The following is a 22,292-nucleotide window of genomic DNA, read 5'->3' on the forward strand; positions in this document are numbered from 1 at the left end:
CTGGGAAAATACGTTTTGAACGATCATCCAACTCGGAATTTCAAGTCGGGAACTCAGGCCTCTTTCTGGAGCTCCAACCTGAAGATGTATGACATCATTATGATTCGACCTTGTTTTTTAGATTTCCCAGTTATCTTGAAAGCACCATAAATCCAGAGAATGACAGACATTGATGACAAATTTTGATGACAAAATTTGCCCACAAAAGACTGCCGCGCCACTTTCCTGTTCAAGTGAGCACAGCACATGTATTGTATTGTATGCTGCTGCATAAATGATGTAATATGCCAGGGAGACAGAATTACTTTCTTAGCTAAAGTATACTTAGGTGTATGTTGTGTAGTAGCCCATGTGCCTCACCCTAATAATTTGGTCCCTTTTCCCCTCATAACTTAGCCTACTGTTCTGACTTGGTGGTGCACCTGTAGCTTGTTTTAGAGAAATGTCATCATCAAATATTGTAAGAGCTTTCATTGTCTGCTTATATGCCCCCTTTATTTATCCTACGGTTCTGACTTAATGTACAGGGAGAATACTGTAAGAACGACCCATGTTTTGAATTCTGTCTCTGTACATTTCAAAAGTGCTGAACAAATAGTTATATTGACTACGTCCGTCCTAGCTCGCTCATTAATGTCATAATCGAAATGACGGATTGACTCTTATCTGCTCGTTGTCCCCTTATGCCATAGTTTGTACATTTCAATTGTCAGTAGAAACCACATCTGTTTTAGCAAGTCAGCCATATCAGCTGTTTTTTTAATGCAGTAAATGAGGCTGAATTAACTGTTTCGCTACCAGACAAGGCTCTGTTGAAAGCCAGGTGTAGCAGTGGTAAGGTGTCAAGACTCGGCTATTGGGACAGATTTACTGTAAGGGGTGCGTAACCGGTGGCAGGGAAGTCAGACGCAGGAGAGCAGAACTAGGTAATAGCCGGAGCAGTTTAATTGCAGAAAATAACGTCATAAAGAACAACAAGACATGGGTACAAAACCTGTCGCGCACCAGTCAACACCAGTTACAATAAACAATTCCACACAAGTAATGGGGGGAACAGAGGGTTAAATACACAACACTTAATGAGGGAAATGAGAACCTGGTGTGTAGGAAAACAAGACAAAACAAATGGAAAATGAAAAGTGGATCTACGATGGCTAGAAGATTGGTGACCCCGAACGCCACCCGAACGAGGAGAGGAACCGACGTTGATGGAAGTCATGACATTTATTTAGGCTCTAACAGTTTGTGGGCACCGCTGTCACTGTTATAGTGCAATTACTCTATTGTTTAGTGTTGTGGTATGTTGTGTAGTTGCTTTGCTAGCATGCATCTACATTTGTTTGTTGAGTTTGCCCCACCAAGATTTACATGCTAAAATCGCCACTGCCTATACTCACTTCTTAATCCCTACTGATGCGTATCAAAGTAGTGTAGTGGAGGTATAGTACAATAGAGAAATCATGCACAAAGTAGCCTACACAACCGCAAAGCACGTGAAATATATTCACGTGGGCCGGGCCGCACACAGTTTCAGCAGAATATCATCTGCAGGCAGCAAGATTGTGCAGTTCACAGAAGATTGCAGGTAGGGTAGGAAAGACATTTCAACGTATGACATCTACCAGTAAATGCTAACTAAGGCAGCAATAGGTATGCAAACCATCTATTGAAAAAGTTTAGTTTGAAGTGTTTTGGATTAGTAGGCTATTTGTGATGCGCAATTGTCATGTGTTGTTTGCATCAGGGGCATAGACATGGATGGGCCTGGGTGAACAGAGGCCCACCCACTGGGGAGCCAGGAGCTAACAGGCCCACCGAATCAGATTTCTGTGGCTAAGCATTGTTGTGGAATTAGACCATCCCATTTTTGTATTTTTGTATATACAAAAGTGTGATTTAAGCGATTTAAGTGATTTATAGGAAGACACAGGATTTTTCAAAGTGACTTTCCTTCGATGGAACTTTGTTTGGGAACTTGTTGGCAAAATGTTAATATACCCACTTCTCCAGGCACCATTACACCACTTCATACCAATGGAAAGACAGGAGTCACACACAGCATGATGTTAATGGATAAGCAGTCTATTAACTAGGACATAATAAGCCAGTAGGTCCCAATCATAACAATACAAAAACACAACCATTAAGCATTCCCAATCGAAATGTACAATTATTACTTCCCATTGGAAAAAACATTTAATGTTTAGCACACAAAGTAACCGGTGACCTAAAGTTTAAAGTGAAGCTGACAGTGTTTTAACTACTTTGCAGATATGAAACAAACAGACAATCATAATATCAGTCAAAATGAACAAATTCCCAGTATATGCTACAAAACCAAGTTTGTAAGAGGTTTAAAAATAGGTTATATTTGACTCAACGTTCCATGACTGACACAAAGGCATTTTTGGCAGAATAGATGGATGCAGTTCAATGCATGATTAATATAATTCACCAATTCATTTCTTGGCAGTCCAAAAAATATTGCTATCAGGTTGTAAATCACAGCTGGCCTGGTACATTGTTTGCTGCCTCCATTCGGGATGCACTGTTTCAGTTTCAATTACTCAATATTCTGGACAAAAACGAACAAATGTAACTAAGGCTGGGAATGTCAATACAATCAAACTAGCAAGGGCAATGACCACAGTCAGTCATAACATGGCTAATAGGCTAGCGCATCTATTGATGTAATTTTCTTCCTGGGGGTGAATATGACCAGATTTTAATAAGATGTAATGTTGCTAAATGCAACAATGTTTTACAAACATAAGTTATTTTGAAAGAGATGGCTAACAACAGCAAGCACGCTGCAATAAAAACACAAAAAATGTATTCTTGAAAGGGAGAAGCTAACAAATTAGCAACAACATCCTTTTGATAACACCTGCTGCAGACGCTGAAAAGTAGCCGACAACTAAATCTAGCTAGCTCAACCGTAGGAAAACTACTGCTCGCTATTGTGCATTGTCCATAAGTCTCTTAAAAACGGTCCCACCCATTAAGTCAAAATGTGATTGGTTGATTCAGCTGTCACATTTTTACCCTAATACAGTTGAACGGCAGATGCCTTCATCTAGCTTCTGATGGCCGAGCGAATGGCTGACTTAGCTGGCTAGATTTATCTCCCCAGAGACCAGCAAAGAATCTTGATTGATTTCTCTTTTCAGTGTTAACCCTTTCCATTCCAAAATAAACTGAAGAGATTAAATCAGAAAATCATCCAAAATAGTAATTTTAGTATTATTATTATTATCAGTTTTTTATGAATCCTTAACCCTTCACTGAAGGCGTAGAAGACCCATTGTTCCCCACTGTGTTTGGGTTAGTAATAATTAGCGGATTGGCTCTATTTTCCTTCAGCACACATTTTTTCACTATTTTGAATGTTTAAAGAATCCATATGATGTTCTGAAATATGAAGCCAGCAATACTGGATATTTTGAACTCTTATTATGGCGGTGAGTTGACAAAATTACAATCATGCTCTTGAATATGACTTTTTCTGATCTCGATCTTGACTCAGTCTCGGACTATTTTGGATGCAGTAATTGCAGAATAACTACTGCAGTGTACTGCAGTTGAGCTGCAGTTATACTGCACTGTAAAGTGTCAGTGTAGTTACAAATATTTCTTAATATAGATATTTCTGAAAAATAGTACAACAGTGTCTGCTATGAACAGACGTTTACACTATGGAATAAAATAAAACGTGTCCGACTATGAAAATGGCGCCAGAGGAGATGGCCGCCGTTTTACGGTCTCCTAACCAATTTTGCTATTATGTGGGGGTTTTCGCGATATTTGTAAATTATTTTGTACATAATGTTTCTGCAACCATATCTTACGGAAGAAAAGAGCTTCTGGATATTAGGACAGCGATCACTCACCTCGGATTAGACAAAGAGTTCTTCAACAACAACAACAGCAGCAAGCAGGGCTCACACGATATTCTCCAAACACCCCACAGGGCAGACATCCCAATTATTCGCAAAAGGAAGCGATGCAGAGGGCCTGGGGGTCTGTGCATATTTGTAAACAACAGCTGGTGCACGAAATCTAAGGAAGTCTGTAGATTTTGCTCACCTGAAGTAAAGTATATTGTGACAAACTGCAGGCCACACTACTTGCCTAGAGAGTTCAGCAACACTTTTCGTGGCTGTTTATTTACCACCACAGACAGATGCTGGCACGAAGACCGCACTCAGTCAGCTGTATAAGGAAATAAGCAAACAGGAAACCACTCACCCAGAGGCGGCACTCCTAGTGACCTGAGACTTTAATGCAGGGAAACTTACATCAGTTCTACCAAATCTCTATCAACATGTTATATGTGCAACCAGAGGGAAAAAAATCTAGACCACCTGTACTCTACACACAGAGACGCGTACAAAGCTCTCCCTCGCCCTCCATTTGGTAAATCCGACCACAACTCTATCCTCCTGATTCCTGCTTACAAGCAAAAGTTAAAGCAGGAAGCACCAGTGACTCGGTCTATAAAAAAATGGTCAGATAAAGCAGATGCTAAACTACAGGACTGCTTTGCTATCACAGACTGGAACATGTTCCGGGATTCTTCCGATGACATTGAGGAATACACCACATCAGTCACTGGCTTTATCAATAAGTGCATTGAGGACGTCGTCCCCACAGTGACTGTACGTACATACCCCAACCAGAAGCCATGGATTACAGGCAACATTTGCACTGAGCTAAAGGGTAGAGCTGCCGCATTCAAGGTGCGGGACTCTAACCCGGAAGCTTACAAGAAATCCCGCTATGCCAAGCGACGAACCATCAAACAGGCAAAGCGTCAATACAGGGCTAAGATTGAATCATACTACACCGGCTCCGACAGTCGTCGGATGTAGCAGGGCTTGCAAACTATTACAGACTACAAAGGGAAGCACAGCCGCAAGCTGCCCAGTGACACGAGCTAGATCACTTCTATGCTCGCTTCGAGGCAAGCAACACTGAAGCATGCATGAGAGCATCAGCTGTTCCGGACGACTGTGTGATCACTCTCTCCGTAGCCGACGTGAGTAAGACCTTTAAACAGGTCAACATACACAAGGCTGCGGGGCCAGACGGATTACCAGGACATGTGCTCCGGGCATGTGCTGACCAACTGGCAGGTGTCTTCACTGACATTTTCAACATGTCCCTGATTGAGTCTGAAATACCAACATGCTTCAAGCAGACCACCATAGTCCCTGTGCCCAAGAACACAAAGGCAACCTGCCTAAATGACTACAGACCAGTAGCACTCACGTCCGTAGCCATGAAGTGCTTTGAAAGGCTGGTAATGGCTCACATCAACACCATTATCCCAGAAACCCTAGACCCACTCCAATTTGCATACCGCCCTAACAGATCCAAAGATGATGCAATCTCTATTGCACTCCACACTGCCCTTTCCCACCTGGACAAAAGGAACACCTATATGATAATGCTGTTCATTGACTACAGCTCAGCGTTCAACACCATAGTACCCTCAAATCTCATCACCAAGCTAAGGATCCTGGGACTAAACACTTCCCTCTGCAACTGGATCCTGGACTTCCTGACAGGCCGCCCCCAGGTGGTGAGGGTAGGTAGCAACACATATGCCACGCTGATCCTCAACACTGGTGCTCCCCAGGGGTGCGTGCTCAGTCCCCTCCTGTGAGTGCCAAGTCTAGGACAAAAAAGCTTTTCAACTGTTTTTACCCCCAAGCCATAAGACTCCTGAACAGGTAACAGGATCCCCCCCCCCCTCCAACCCCTCTTTTACGCTGCTGCTACTCTGTTTATCTTATATGCATAGTCACATTAACTATACATTCTTGTACATACTACCTAAATGGCCCGACCAACCACTGCTCCCGCACGTTGACTAACCGGGCTATCTGCATTGTGTCCCACCACCCACCAACCCCTCTTTTTACACTTCTGCTACTCTCTATTCATCATACGTGCATAGTCACTTTAACAATACCTACATGTACATACTACCTCAATAAGCCTGACTAACAGGTGTCTGTATATAGCCTTACTACACTTTTTTCAAATGTCTTTTTACTGTTTTATTTCTTTACTTACCTACACACACACACACACTTTGTTTCCCGCACCATTGGTTAGAGCCTGTAAGTAAGCATTTCACTGTGAGGTCTACCTGTTGTATTCAGCGCACGTGACAAACAAACTCTGACTTGAGATGTCTGAACAACAGAACAAGCTGTTAATGTCACTGTGGTCCATGTCTTCTATTTGAAGTCATGCACAAACTCATGCAGCTGGTGACTGAATTCCTGTCGGAGAGCTCATCCATGAAATCAGCTATAGGTGAAAGGACCCTGTGGAGAGGAGCAGCGGAAACGCAGTCGCTGGAGTGATGAATCACACTTAACCATCTGCCAGTCCAAAGGATGAATCTGGCTTTGGCGGATGCCAGGAGAATGCTACCCTCATGGTTCGAGGTCCCTTAGTTCCAGTGAAGGGAAATCTTAACGCTACAATATACAATTGTTATGCGGGGCGGAGCAGGTGAACCCAAATGCAGACTCAGACGGAGACACGGATAGGTAACCAATGTATTTATTGAAAAGCAGGAGAGGAGATGGGGTGCAGTCCAGGGGAATCTCGGGCAGGTAGTAGGGAATCCAGACTGAGGCTGAGGGCAAGGAGATTAGGAACCGGGTAAGCAGGTATGGAGAGGAATCCAATGAAGCACTAGAGTGAGGATCCAGGGCAGGGAAGCAGGACTGAGGAGAAGGGTACCAGAGTCACAGCAGATGGGACTGTAGCGGAGAGAAAAAGCAGTGTGAGACTAGGGAAAACAGGCACAACAGGATAACAAAATCAATGCAGGAACTAACAGCTAGAAATGCAGATGGACTGAGTAGAGGCTACGATCTGGCAGCGTGGAAGTGGCAGGGCTGAGTATTTGTAGGATTCTTGATTATGGAACAGGTTGCAGCTGGTGGGAATCTGCTCTGCTTCCAGCACACCTGTCTCCACTCACACAATCACATACACACAGAGAGAGCGGTAGAGAGAGAGCACTGGGGGAGTGGTGGCAGGTTAGGGAGATCCAGGATGAGAAGTAGAGGGCGTGGCAGGAGCAGATGTAACAACAATGACATTCTAGGCGATACGGTGCTTCCACCATTGTGGTAACAGTTTGTGGATGGCCCTTTCCTGTTTCAGCATGACAGTGCACCTGTGCACAAAGCGAGGTCCATACAGAAATGGTTTAACGAGATCAATGTGAAATAACTTGACTGGCCTGCACAGAGCCCTGACCTCAACCCCATCAAACACCTTTGGGATGAATTGGAACGCTGACTGCGAGCCAGGATTAATCAACCAACATCTTGTGGCTGGATGGAAGCAAGTCCCCTGCAGTATTGTTCCAATATCTAGTGGAAAGCCATCCCAGAAGAGTGGAGGCTGTTATAGCAGCAAAGGGGGGACCAACTCCATATTAATGCCCATAATTTTGGAATGAGATGATTGACGAGCAGGTGTCCACATACTTTTGGTCATGTAGTGTTTTTCTCCCCTTAGTGGATTGGCTGCAAGGGCTTAAGTCAACAAATATTCAACCACTTTGTTATGGCATGCCTAAATAAATTCAGGAGTAAATGTTTGCTTAACAAGTCACAGTATAAGTTACATGGACTGACTCTGTGTGCAATAATAATGTTTAACATGATTTTTGAATGACTACATACATCTGTAAGGTTCTTCAGTCGAGCAGTGAATTTCAAACACAGATTCAACCACAAAGACCAGGGTCTCACAAAGAATTGCACCTATTGGTAGATGTGTAAAAATAAAAAGCAGGCATTTAATATCCCTTTGAACATTAAACTTTGAATGGTGTATCAATACACCCAGTCACTACAAAGATACAGGCATCCTTTGTAACTTAGTTGCCGGAGAGGAAGGAAGGGATTTCACCATTAGGCCAATGATGACTTTAAAACAGTTCCAGAGTTTAATGGCTGTGACAGGAGAAAGCTGAAGATGGATCAACAACATTGTAGTTACTTCACACCACTTTTTAAAAAAAGGGTTATTCGGCTTTCCCCATAGAAGAACCCTTTGGTTCCAGGTGTAACTCTTTTGGGAACCAAACCTACAACCACTGCAATGATTTCGATGTTAAGGTAGACATGTTTGAGTTGTTTTTTAAAGAAACAACCGTTTAAGGGATACTTTAGCTCCCCTAATCGTGATATTTCAACTGAACATGTAGGCTTCTCACCAGCACATACTCTGACTCCTTTTAAAAGTAAGAGTTATTTTGTACCTTCAGCCAAACGCAATCACCCTATTGAGACATATTTCAGACTTGTTGAAAAAGATGTTGGTAATCTCCTTTAGAACAAACATGAGGACATACACTACCGGTAAAATGTTTCAGATCACCTACTCCTTCAAGGGTTTTTCTTTATTTTTTACTATTTTCTGCATTGTAAAATAATAGTGAAGAGATCAAAACTGTGGAATAATACAAATGGAATCATGTAGTAACCAAAAAAGTGTAAAACACATCAAAATATATTTTATATTCTTATAAGTAGCCACCCTTTTCCTTGATTACAGCTTTGCACAATCTTGGCGTTCTCTCAACCAGTTTCACCTGGAATGCTTTTCCAACAGTCTTGAAGGAGTTCCCACATATGCTTAGCACTTGTTGACTGCTCTTCCTTCAGTCTGGGGTCCGACTCATCCCAAATCATCTGAATTAAGTTGAGGTCGGGGGATTGTGGAGACCAGGTCATCTGATGCAGCACTCCATCTCTCCTTCTTGGTGAAAAATAGCCCTTACACAGCCTGGAGGTGTGTTGGGTCATTGATCTGTTGAAAAACAAATGATAGTCCCACTAAGCCCAAACCAGATGGGATGGCGTATCGCTGCAGAATGCTGTGGTAGCCATGCTGGTTAAGTGTGCCTTGAATTCAAAATAAATCACAGATAGTGTCACTAGCAAAGCACCACCACACCATAACACCTCCTACTCCATGCTTTACAGTGGGAAATACACATGCTGAGACCATCCGTTCACCCACACTGCATCTCACAAATACACAGTGGTCTTTCAAAAATCAAATTTGGACTCCGGTCTAATGTCCATTCCACCAGTCTAATGTCGATTGCTCATGTTTCTTGGCCCAAGTAAGTATCTTATTATTATTGGTGTCCTTTAGTAGTGTTTTTTTCCAGTGTTTCGAGCATGAAGGTATGATTCACAAAGTATCCTCTGATCAGTTGATGTTGAGCTGTGTCTGTTACTTGAACTCGGTGAACTCCAGTTTCATCATAGCACTTCATGGTTTTTGCAACTGCACTTGAAGAAACTTTCAAAGTTCCTGAAATGTTCTGTATTGACTGACCTTAATGTCATTAAGTAATGATTGACTGTCGTTTCTCCTTGCTTATTTGAGCTGTTTTTGCCATAATATGGACTTAGTCTTTTACCAAATAGGGATATCTTCTGTATACTCCCCCTACCTTGTCACAACACAACTGATTGGCTCAAATGCATTAAGGAGAAAATAAATTCCACAAATTAACTTTTAAGAAGGCACACCTGTTAATTGAAATGCATTCCAGGTGACTACCTCATAAAGCTGGTTGAGAGAATGCCAAGAGTGTGGAAAGCTGTTATCAAGGAAAATGGTGGCTACTTTGAAGAATCTAAAATATATTTTGATTTGTTTAACACTTTTACTACATGATTCCATATGTGTTATTTCATAGTTTTGATGTCTTCACTATTATTCTACAATGTAGAAAATAGTACAAAAATTAAGAAAAAACGTTGAATGAATAGGTGTTCTAAAACTTTTGACTGGTAGTGTATATTTCTATAATTTACCTAAAGATTAAAAACAAGCTTTACTTGATTTACAATCCAATACGTCAGTCCTTATCCGCCCTTCTGATAAGGGTGGGTCGATTGTACTCGTGGATAAGACAGTTTATGTAAATGAGTGTCAAGGACAACTGCTTGACAACACCTTTTTCAAGAAACTCAGAAGTGACCCCACTTCCCAATTTCAGAGCACTATATTTACTGTCCTAGATGGGTTTTTACGATGGGTATTTAAGTTCTGGTCAAATCACCAAAAAAAGAACACAACTTTTTCGCTATTCAATACCATAAAATTGCCACTTTCTATACTTTGCCGAAATTACACAAGAATGTTACAAAACCTCCAGGGCGCCCTATTGTAGCGGGTATTGATGCAGTAACAGCCCCTTTATCGAATTTTGTTAACTTTTTTTATTAGACCACTCGCAGAACAGCTCCCCTCCTTTTTGTAAAGGACACCAGCAGTATGATCTCTATTATTGAATCTCTTGATCCTCTCCATGAGAATACTTTGTTAGTTACTTTTGATGTTGAGTCGTTATACACAAATATTCCACACGAGGGCGGTATTGATGCCATGGAACATTTTCTTCTGCAACATAACCTTAATGAACTACCCCCCAGTGCATGGATTATAAGATTGGCCGAAATAGTACTCACACACAGCTACTTCATGTTCCTAAATTATTTCTTTTTCAGACGAAGGGTACTGCTATGGGGTCTTCTACGGCTCCTAACTATGCTAATTTACATGGTTACATGGAGAAAAGGTAAATTCTCAATCCTTTCAACAAAAATATTGCGCAACATTATTATCTGGAAAAGATACATTGCTGTAATTTTTGCTCTATTGGAGGGTGATGCAAAACAGCTCCAGACATTCCATGTTTTTCTGAGCACCTGAGATGCACTATGCAATCTGACACAAATCAGTTTTCTTGATCTTTTGATTTGTGTGAGGACAATGATCTATTTACACTGACCTTTACAGAAAATCTACGGATTGTAACAGTTTGTTGAGGGCATATAGTTGTCACCCGCTTCCCTTTGCCCTACAGCCAAACAATCAGATTTCGACAGAAATATGTTTGAGATGCAAAGAAAATTAAAGGAGAGGAGGTAAAAAATGCTCAGATTAATACGGCCATTGAGAAAATTCAAAACAAATCGAGACGTTATCTCTTTCAAGAACAGTCTCGCAAAAAGAAGCATTCTTGCGTTCTTACTAACATCACCTGCTATTCAAAGTGCTCTGAACAAATTAAGGGAATCGTTCACAAACATTGGCACATTCTAAGATCCAATGACAGTATCAGTAATGTGTTTTCGGACCCTCCCTTGGCCGTACTCTCACTGGGCAGAAACCTCAGAGATCAATTGCTAAACTCTGATTTACCACCCCCAAATAGCCCTGCACAACATCTATTTGCGCCTCTACCAGATGTAAACTACAAGTGTAATGGCTGCGCTCAATGCAATGGCACTTACAAACGAATCTCGGTGCATCGTAGCACCATTAGGTGCCAAAACTCAATGTACCCAGTTGCGGCCCACTTTTTGGAAGCGAACCTCTCGATTTCGTCCCTACGTTATATCGGCATTGAATACGTCACACAATTTATTGGATCTTTTACTTAAAGACCATTGCTTCTTTCAGTCTCAACGTAGACTTTGATCTGATACCATTGTTGTGATTATTGTGATTTTGATATTCATTGTAAATGTTTGTAGTCCTATGCAGCCAAATTGTATCTATGATCGTATGCTATGTTTTTTGTATGATCTATTTAAATCTGTAAATAATATCAAGTCACACCGGCCATGATTACAGACACTTGTGTGTGTCCTTTGACACGATATAAACCAGTGACCCGCAGTGTTTGTTATTATACCCTGATGAAGACAGCTTGTCTGTTGAAACGTTGGTTATTAGGTTATTAAATTATTGCATCTGAGCTCCTGGATTGTGCGGCTCTCCTTTTTCTTTTTCAACCAAAAGGGTTCTACCTTGAACCAGAAAAGGGGTTCTTCAAAGGGTTATCCTATGGGGACAGCCGAAGAACCATTTTAGGTTGTAGATAGCACCTTTTTTTCTAAGATTGTACTTCCATTTTTTTTTTTAAGAAAAAATATCCAAATACTTCCTTCGAAATGTTTTTGAATGTAATTGAAATGCCTTACATAGTAATTGATCCCAGGCCTGGTGCATTCATGTGTGACAGAGAAAGAAATTAGATCTATAACATCCGGACAGTGAGATACATATAGTTGTGATTATTACAAGTTTATTCACCTCGATCCTCTGTTCTGGACATTCTACTTCTTTCATTTGTAATCTATCATTGGTAAAAAGGTGCAGTGTACCTCACTACTGTTATTTTTCACTGTCTTTTTACTGTAGCTTTTTATTTCTTGACATATCTTATTGTTCACCTAAATACCATTTTTTTTTACATAAAAATTGCACTGTTTGTTAGTAAGTAAGCATTTCACTGTAAGGTCTACGACTGTTGTATTCGGCGCACGTGACAAATAAACTTTGATTTGATTTGTAATGAAACAGGCAGGCAGAATGAGCCTGCGGCAGTCAGAGAATCCTCAAGCTTCTGTCCAGTAGCCCTGCGTGGCATCAGCTGTGCCATAAAAGCAAGTGTAGTGGTTTTTATATAATCCACAGGAGAACCAAAAAATGAAGAGCGAAACCACGGCTGTCTTTTTGGCTTTTAAGGCGATCTGCAATAGTATTGTGAAAAGACAGGACAGGAACAGATCAGTCTCCAATGCAACATCTGACAAGTTGTTCTTTCTCTCTCAGTGTCTCACACAATCACATTCATACATAAAGTCATAATGTATAGTATAAAATAATAACCAGTCCTTAATACAAAGAATGTATAATCTTAATTCTTAGACAATAGAACCATACCTGCAACAGTATTGTGAAAAGACAGGACAGGAACACATCAGTCTCCAATGCACCATCTGACAAGTTGTTCTACACAGGAGCACGAAGAAAGGTAAAACACATATCCTGTCTCACATCCCCAATACATTGCTAGGTGCTTTCAGTGTTGACAGTAGCAAAATACAACAACTCATATACAAAAACACTGCAACATAAACAAGTTACAACGTGAAATCGCCTCTATCCCATTCAGACCTTAGAGGGCCAAAACTATAATCTTCCATCATGCAACGCCAGCAGCAGTCGGCAGCTCAGCTAATCGTCTGCATCACAGAAAAGCATGCTAGCTCGCAACAGCAGCACTTTTTAGCACTCTGTAAACTATATTAATAACAACAATAAAACTCTGAAAGTTACATGTTTCAATAGTCCCACACTCCCTTATAACAATATCTACAGCATTAACCTTGGGATGTTTAATTTATTTCATGTTATGGACTACTACAAAGGAGTAATCTGCAACATTTACCTTTCTCTCTCAGTGTTTTCTCGGACTGAGGAGAACGGGAGCTACGGGTAGTACCAGGGTGTTAGTAGGTGAAGCAAGCACCCAGATGAAATAAAGTACATTTAATGAAACCAAACCCGAAGGTGTTAACATCATTCAGCTACTGTAGCTGCCTACCTAACATCAACAGGCAGCACCAGTAGCGCAACAATTAAAAATAGACACCAAAAGTAAAGTTCCTGGCGATCATAGCGATCTGACTCCCTTCTGTTTGAACTTTAAATATTCCTGTTCGCGGGCTTGGGCCACTGACCCCCAACCTGGTTGTTATGTTCTGCATTGTGTACTATTCTAATAATTTGAAGTTTGATGGAATAACCTTTTTCACTCTCCTACACACACACCTTCTTAATTTCAGCAAACTTTAAGACGTGATGTTTATGGGACATATTGGAGTGCCAACAGAAGAAGTTCGTCAAAGGTAAGGCATGATTTATATTTTTATTTCTGCGTTTTGCGCCTGCAGGGTTGAAATATGTTTTCTCTCTTTTGTTTACGGAGGTGCTATCCTCAGATAATTAGCATTGTTTGCTTTGCAATTTGACATGTTGGCTGGATTCACAACCCGTGTAGCTTTAATTTGGTATCTTACATGTGTGATTTCATGAAAGTTAGATTTTTATAGGATTTTATTTAAATTTGGCGCTCTGCATTTTCTCTGGCTTTTGGCCAAGTGGGACGCTACTATCCCACATATCCCAGAGAGGCTAGTTTATTGTTAATCCAGCCGCTGTGTCAGATTTCAAAAAGGCTTTACGGCGAAAGCACACCATGCGATTGTCTGAGGACAGCGCCCCGCATACAAAACTATGAAAAACATTTTTCAACCAGGCAGGTGTGACACGAAAGTCAGAAATAGTGATATAATAAATGCCTTACCTTTGAAGATCTTCTTCTGTTGACACTCCAAAAGGTCCCACTTACGTCACAAATGGTCATTTTGTTCGATAAAGTCCTTCTTTATATCCATAAAAACTCAATAATCAATAATCCACCGGTTTCCCTCCTTCAAAATGCATACAAAATGAATCCCAAACGTTACCAATAAACTTATCCAAACGAGTCAAACAATGTTTATAATCAAACATTAGGTACCCTAATACGTAAATAAACAATTACATTTACGACGGAGAATAGTATGTTCATTACCGGAGATAAATAACAAAGAACTGGCTTTCCTCCACGCTCATGGGAACACTACAGCCAAAATGGGAGCCACCTAGAAAAACTACAACTTCTGGCTCAATTTTCCAAAAACCAGTCTGAAACTCTTTCTAAAAACTGTTGACATCTAGTGGAAGCCCTATGAACTGCAATCTGGGAGGTTTTCACCTTATAATAAAAGTGGCAGCCATTGAAAACAGTGGTAGGCTGAATTTGTTTTTTGGGGGGGAGTTGTCCTCTGGGTTTCGCCTGCCATATCAGTTCTGTTATACTCACATACATTATTGTAACAGTTTTAGAAACTTTAGAGTGTTTTCCATCCAAATCTACCAATTATATGCATATCCTAGCTTCTGGGCCAGAGTAACAGGCAGTTTACTTTGGGAACGCTTTTCATCCGGACATCAAAATACTGCCCCCTAGCCCAAAGAGGTTTTAAGGGAGTCTAGCCCCACCAGCTGGTACCTCTTCTTGACAACGCTGTACTTAGATCTTCGGTAGAGGATCTCATCCTTGATTTTGAGTTCATCCCAACGCATCAGCATTCTCAAAACTTGGGCAGTCACATGAGCCCTCTCTCTCAACGAAGGTCTCCTCCTCTCAACAAAGTATGCCACCCGTTGCCAAGACCTGATCCGCCTTCTGTTTTCTCTCTATCACATCAGAAGAAAGGACTGGAAGAGTAGCCGCTCCCCCTTCATGCTGAAGGATACTGGCAGACTCGCATCCCACTCCAGACAGGATTCCAAAACTGCTTTCAGCCCTTCAGAAGAGACTTGAGCCAGGATCGCACCACCTTGGATATGGACTGACAGTTTGAATGCGTCCTGGATGGACTCTGAAGTCACATACTCTGTGAACTCACTTGCCTTTCTAGCTCCATGGAACGGCTATCGACTAAGCAGGTCTGCTGGGACATTCTGTGGCCCGGGGATGTACTTCAAGTCAAAGTCGAACGGGGCCAGTTTAGAGACCCACCATTGCTCACAGGCGTCTAGCTTTGGTTTCCTCATTATATATGTCAGGGGGTTGTTATCTGTTAGGACTGTGAATCTAGCTTTGAGAAAACTCTGTAACTAAAAGCGCTATACAAATTAAAGTGTATTATTATTATTATTACACTCACACACGTGTTGGTCTGTCTGACTGTCTTTGTCTGATTGTCTCTCCCTCCTCCTTCACCTCCTCTTCTGTCTTTGTCTCTCCCTCCTCCTCCTCTGTCTTTATCTCTGGGTAAGTACAGGTGTCACAAACATTACATCATACTCCCTTTGTTTGATTCTCTACCCTGCCATTGATCTGTAAGCACTCGTTAACCTTTTCTCCACCCACATCAGCTATTCCTCTCATACTACTCACCAACATCTCAATTGGTCCACTTATGGGTGTCATATGACCCTGTTGCCTGTTACACCCTATTAACATCCTGTTTCCAAAGTCTCCATCAGCACCTGACCCTCAGCATATAAATGGTTGTCCAAGTTGGTGCTCCTCATTCTAAACAGCTCTACACCTCATTAAATTGCAATTTGGACTCTGGATTATCTGAGTTGCATTATTCCAATACTCATTAGACTCACTATAGAACTTTGATATTTTTCCCTCTACTTGGATAGAGATGAACAAATTAATGTGGGGATGTGTGGCACTGGTGGGACTCTTTGCTGTCGGTAAGTTGGTTTTATTCTCTCTGGGCAGGTTATTGTTATTATTCATTGGACAAATTGGGGCTTGTTCTAAAAATAATTTTTTGTAAATTGGAAAAAATGACCGTTAAATTCCACAACAGTTTTTAACTGATTCTTTGTTTGCGATCATGACAAAGAATGTGAAGACTGGAGATATGAAGAATGGGTGCGTAAAAAGTCAAGCTCGGTTGGATCATGCTTGCATGTGAGTGGAGTTGAGCAGTCGGAAATCCCGTTTATCGCTCATGTTGGTGCTCCCGCACGGCTCTGTACATCCTTTCCAACCACCTTTCCAACCGCTCCGCTAAAAACCAGTCCTAGCTCACAAAAATAAAAAATTCGCGCCATTCATTAAAATCACAATTTAACCAACACCCATCTATTTGTGCGACTACCTGGACCTACGATTTGGTTTTGAAGTGTTGAAACCAAATCATATGGATTTGAATGAAAAGTATTTGAATAAACATGAACACGTGAATGGAAGAAGCGCACATCATTTGAAATAAGCTAAATGTCATATTCTACAGCATATAAACACTCAAAATAGGTCAAGATCCAGACAGGGAGCCTAAGAAGGAATGGCAATGAATGATTTAGTCTATATTATTTATATTTTTTTCAAAGCTATAGCCTACAAACAAATATAGTGTGAATCATTTGCGAGTGCGACACAATCGACATTAGCTCTGAATTTCCTTAGAATTAAATACAAATTAAATGAAAAATTACATATTAGTGCGTTTGAATTCATTTTTGTAATTCAATTTTAGAAACACGAGTTTGGCCGGTCTGTGGCATCAGGCTCATGCGATGGTGCCTGGAGAAAAGGCTAACAGCAGAGAATAGGTATGCCTAAAGGTTTTTAGGCAAAATAACTCAATCAAAACGGGAAACTCATTGAACATGGGAATATTGGGACAAAATCAATGATGGCCTATTGTATGGATAATAGAACAAAAATGAACGAAACGTTGAAGAGATCTGTTTTTTTGTAAATAAATACTTTGCTACAATGACACACTTAGTTATCTACCCACCTGGTTTCTTTTTTTAGCATGTGCACGTAGTAAGAAAACCATCATGCTTTCGGGATAAGTGTATTTTCAGATTCCACAATGATTCTGGACTCTACATCACCGCACTCCCTCTCTTGCTCTTGGTTCTCATTCCTGTAAGTAACCTTGATTTAGCAAGGAAAATATTTAGCAAACTCCATGACAATAGCTAAACCAAGGGGCTATAGCAGCACACAAGTAGACTTCAAATACATACTAGACCAGGTATTCCCTCAGCTCATGAAGTGTGCGCTACTGGAGCAGCGAAGGCTGCCGCTCCAGATTTTGGGAATCTTGCTCTGCGCTCCAGTCAAATTGGGCATGCCCTATTCCTCGCTATGCTCCAGCTCAGCTCCACTCATACTCCGGTGGCCACTGACCTCGGATCTGTCTGAAAATATGCAAAATATTGACGAGATCCGAAATCAGGCTATATTTGAAGAATAAAATATCCAGATTAAAATAAATATTCTCAATAACTCAGATTTGCTCAGCGAATTTGCCGTTTCCTACACCAACGATCTCTGAATAGGCACAGCTGTATTTGAGCGAGGGAGAAGTGTTCAGGGAGACTATGTTATGACACATCCAATGGAGAAGTGTGGCGTAAATGTAGCAGAAGGTGAATGTATAACTTTTTTTGCACACATATCCAGATGATGCTGAGTACCATTTTGCTCTAACACTATTGGTGTGGGTAACCACCAGATTTTTGGTCCTTAAATACATTTTTGTTAAACTTCAAGCAGGTTGGATAATACTGGCGTTCCAGTGAAGAGATTGCTTTTCAGTTAACCTGAATTAAATTGCCAGATAATTACATTTTCATTTATCTACCATAAATCGCCTGCAACCTCGTTTTAGAGAATTTCGCAGTACGTCCAACCGGCCTCAGAACCGCAGACCGTAACCATGCCAGCCCAGGACATCCACATCCGGTAGAAATGGATAATTGTTGCATTTATATTTTTGTTCGGTATATTTATGGATAGTCAGGGGCACACTCCAACACTCAGACATAATTTACAAAAAAAACATTTGTGTTTCGTGAGTCCGCCACATCAGAGGCAGCAGGGAAGACCGGGGATGTTCTCTGGACTATTTTCCTGTCCTGCTAAGCATTCAAAATGTAATGTCAGGGAAAATGTATGGAGTAAAAAGTACATTGTTTTCTTTTCAGGAGTGTAGTGAATTAAAAGTACAATTAAAAAATATAAATTGTAAATTAAAGTACAGATACCCCAAAAAACTACTTAAATAGTACTTTCATGTATTTGTTCTTAAGTACTTTCCTACTATCAGACGTCACCAAATGGGAAGCTCTATTGGACAACACTCCACTAAAAGTGCTTTTCAGTCCAATAATAATTTCTCTCTGGGTGTATGGTTGTACAATCAACAATTTAAAGTAGTCAAAATAGTCCTTCAATTCATTAATTAAACTGCCAGGTATTACCCTAATATGTATTTTGTGCTGGACTGGACTGAACAAAGAAAATAAAAAATAAATAAATTGTGTATGTTTGTACATATGTCATTGTACAGTCTCATGATGACAGCAATCTTATTTGTTTCTCTCCTCTTTCTTCTCTCTCCTCGTTGCTCTCTGTCTCTCCATCTTTCTCTCATTCCATCTCACAGCCGAGTCCCTGAAGTGCAACACATGCACTGTGGGGTTGGCCAGCCTTTGTTTTATTGGTTCAACTGCAGAATGTAGCACCGACCAGCCCAACTGCTTCAGTGCACAAGCAGGTACTGACCCTGCGGTTTCGTCCAAGTAGAAAGCTACAATAAAAATAGGTCATTGACTTACTGTGTAATTCTAGGTTATTACTGTATAATTCTTAGATTATTACTGTGTAATTCCAATTTCAGAATGTAATTTATTAGTTAATATCTAGTAATATTTGTACTGTAAAATAAAGTACTACCCAAACAAAAACTACCTGTATTTGCAATTGTTCTTCCTCCTTCTTCTAGTGTTCAATGCCACTAACATGGTGAATCTCAAGCGCAAGGGTTGCCTGGCCACAGCTTTCTGCAACACCACATCCACTGGTAGCATCCTGACAGCCGGCTACACCGTCACACAGACCTGCTGCAGCACCGACCAGTGCAATGGGGCCGTAGCCATCCAACTCCCTCTCACTGTGGCCCTTGGTGCCGCCATGGTGGCCATCTGGAGCACTTTCACTTAAACTAACCCTTCACAATAAGGATACCTCCTCCATAGGTTTCCATTGAAGTGTGTTGTAGTTCTTAAAAACACAATATACTGAAACTGTTTTTTTTTTTTTCTGGGAAAGACTGCAATGTTTATTCAGGCTAGTTTCACTAAACTTTAGTTCCAAGTACCAACTCAAATTGATTTTACCTCTAGGCTAAACAACATCCTACTACAGCATCGCAATGTACAGTTCAATCAATGTCATTGTATTTATATTGGGAACTTATTTGTGTGACGCAAGTACTTTTTAATGGCATAAATTCTCACTCATGTCACTATCAATTATCTAGCAACTTTTCATTTTCCCCAGTGAGTATGTTACACTCTGTACTCTTTTATAAAGATAACTTTTCTATGTATTCTATGTACAATAAATAAACATATTACACGTTAAAGAATTATCTACAACTATGAGACACTACATTGTGTGTGTGTGTGAAATGGTTGAACAAATAATAAAATAAAGACTAAACACATTTAACTCACTTTTTGACTGAGCATTCCAATGTGACATAAATCCTGTCTGCATTCCTTCCTCTTCTATACCGACAAAAATCCTCTTCGCACCCTCATGGAAAAGGATAAAACTTGTTATACTTCATTATAGTAGCCTATAATCAAGTCTCCTATCATGTACGACCCACTTAGCAGGAAACTGGAATTTCCCACATTCCTTTATTAGTAATCTTTCCTCACCATGCTCTAAGTCAGTGGTTCTCAAAATGTAGCCCCCCTCCCCTCCCCCCCAAAAACAACAATGACACATTTATAATTCTTTTTAAAGGAACTCCATTTTCACAGGGGGGGATTGTCCCAAAGCTGGAAGGAGGGCCCCGAGTGAAAAGGGCCCCATGCTCTAAGTGAGCACGTTTTGAGCCAGACTCATTCATTAGGGGTTAGGCCTACAACTCCTATTGTAAACAACAAACACTACCCTCCTACAAGATGAAGACTAATATTTTGATAGGGCTTTCTGTCCTGGTGGTCTTCATAACAGTGGGTAAGTCCTATCAGATAATTTGTTGCTAAGGCAATATTCAAAGACAGATACAGTAATAGGTTGTGATTTGATGAGTTTTGATGATTTAAGGTTTAATAGCCAATTCTGTACTCTGTGATTGTATTTTCTAAGGCTATAAATTGTTGATGTGGGATGATGGTACAGTCCCCTACATATGTGTTTGGACAGTGAAGATTAACATCTTTATTTGACTCTATACTCCAGCATTTTGGATTTGAAATCAAATGTTTCATTTGAGCCGACAGTACAGAACGGCACCTTTTATTTGAGCGTATTTTCATACATATCTGTTTTACCGTTTGGAAATGAAAGCACTTTATGTATCTAGTCCCACCATTTGAAGGAGATAAGTATTTGGACCAATTCACTTATGTGTATTAAAGTTTTCAAACGTTATGTTGCCTATTTGATCCCATATTCCTAGAACGCAACGACTAGATCATGCTTGTGACTCTACAAACCTCGTTGGATGCATATGCCGTTTGTTGTGGTTGTGTTTTGAATTATGTTGTGCCCAATAGAAATTAATAGTAATTCGTGTATTGTGTTAATTAATAACGTGGATGCTACCATGATTACAGATAATCCTGTTCTTTCTAAGCTGCGTGGGCGCATTAGCCTGAGACTGCCACCCAGCTCCCCAGGACTGCAGAGCAGAAGAAATATCAGCAGCACAAGACTGAACTTCACTCAACTTTCTAAAGTTTTCCCTGTTAACACTATCAATGTTTCCCTTTACTGTGGCAATTGTAATCGAATCAACGCAATATTAGCCACTTTCAATGCAACATACCAAAAACAAAACGAACTATGCAAAACTTACTATACAAAACAAACTGTGTCACGACTCCGACCGAAGGTGGCTCCCCTTCCCGTTCGGGAGGCACTCGGCGGTCGTCGTCGCCGGCCTACTAGCTGCCACTGATTCTTTCCTCCCCCTCCTTATGTGTTTATTGAGTACACCTGTTTTGAGTTGGGCCTGGTTCTTTGTGAGGGATTAATTATTGTGACCTTCTGTTTTGTGTAACTTGTGTGCACGTCTGTGAGTTAAGTGTTTTCCCATTTCGTGGGTTTCGTGTGGTTGGCTTATGTTCACCGTTTTGTGCATTAAAGTAGCACTACCCTGAACTCTCTGCTTCCTGCGCCTGACTTCTGACCCACTACACTCAGAACGTTACACTATGCAATAGATGTTGTAGGCAGAAGGCATCGGAGTAGGATTCAATTTCTTTAATCTCTATGTACTCTACACTGACCAGTGCGGCAAAATCAAGTTAGAGCTGCAGTAGGCCTATATGCAGGTAGACCATTTCCATATATAGATCTGTGCCATTTACTATGAACTGAACTGTGTTTACAGCATGAGCGGTCATGAGTAGATGCGCTTGTTTTGAGATCATAGCGAGAGCTACATGTGCCGAGGTGTGCACATTTTGTTAATATCCTTTGCTAATTAGTGAGTTATTAGCCCAGTTAAATATAATTTGTAGTCAGCAATACCCCTATTGTGACTCTATAAACCTTATTGAATGCATATGCAGTGATTGCTTCCTACAAGAGCACAAAATGTGTACATTTCTAGACATCTAGGGTCATTGTTCTGTTAGAAGGTGAAACATCGCCCCCATTCTGAGGTCCTGAGCACTTTGGAGCAGGTTTTCCTAAAGGATCTCACTGAACTTTGCCCTTTTCATCTTTGACTCGATCATGACTAGTTTCCCATTCCCTGCCGCTGAAAAACATCCCCACAGCATGATGCTGCCATCACCATGCTTCACCGTAGGGATGGTGC

General features: G+C 40.8%; 1 protein-coding gene across 1 annotated transcript; it reads left to right on the forward strand.

Moving 5' to 3' along the window:
• The first annotated feature begins 15,923 nt into the window (after positions 1–15,923).
• LOC110488425 (uncharacterized) lies at positions 15,924–19,964 on the forward strand. The gene is made up of 3 exons (XM_021560647.3): positions 15,924–16,176; positions 18,894–19,004; positions 19,233–19,964. Exons 1-3 carry the CDS (start codon positions 16,125–16,127, stop codon positions 19,448–19,450), a joined length of 381 nt encoding a protein of 126 aa, XP_021416322.1. The 5' UTR covers positions 15,924–16,124; the 3' UTR covers positions 19,451–19,964.
• The last annotated feature ends 2,328 nt before the right edge of the window (positions 19,965–22,292 follow it).

Source organism: Oncorhynchus mykiss, chromosome 30 (genome assembly GCF_057628025.1).
Source record: "Oncorhynchus mykiss isolate SJ-2025 chromosome 30, ASM5762802v1, whole genome shotgun sequence".
NCBI lineage: Eukaryota > Metazoa > Chordata > Actinopteri > Salmoniformes > Salmonidae > Oncorhynchus > Oncorhynchus mykiss.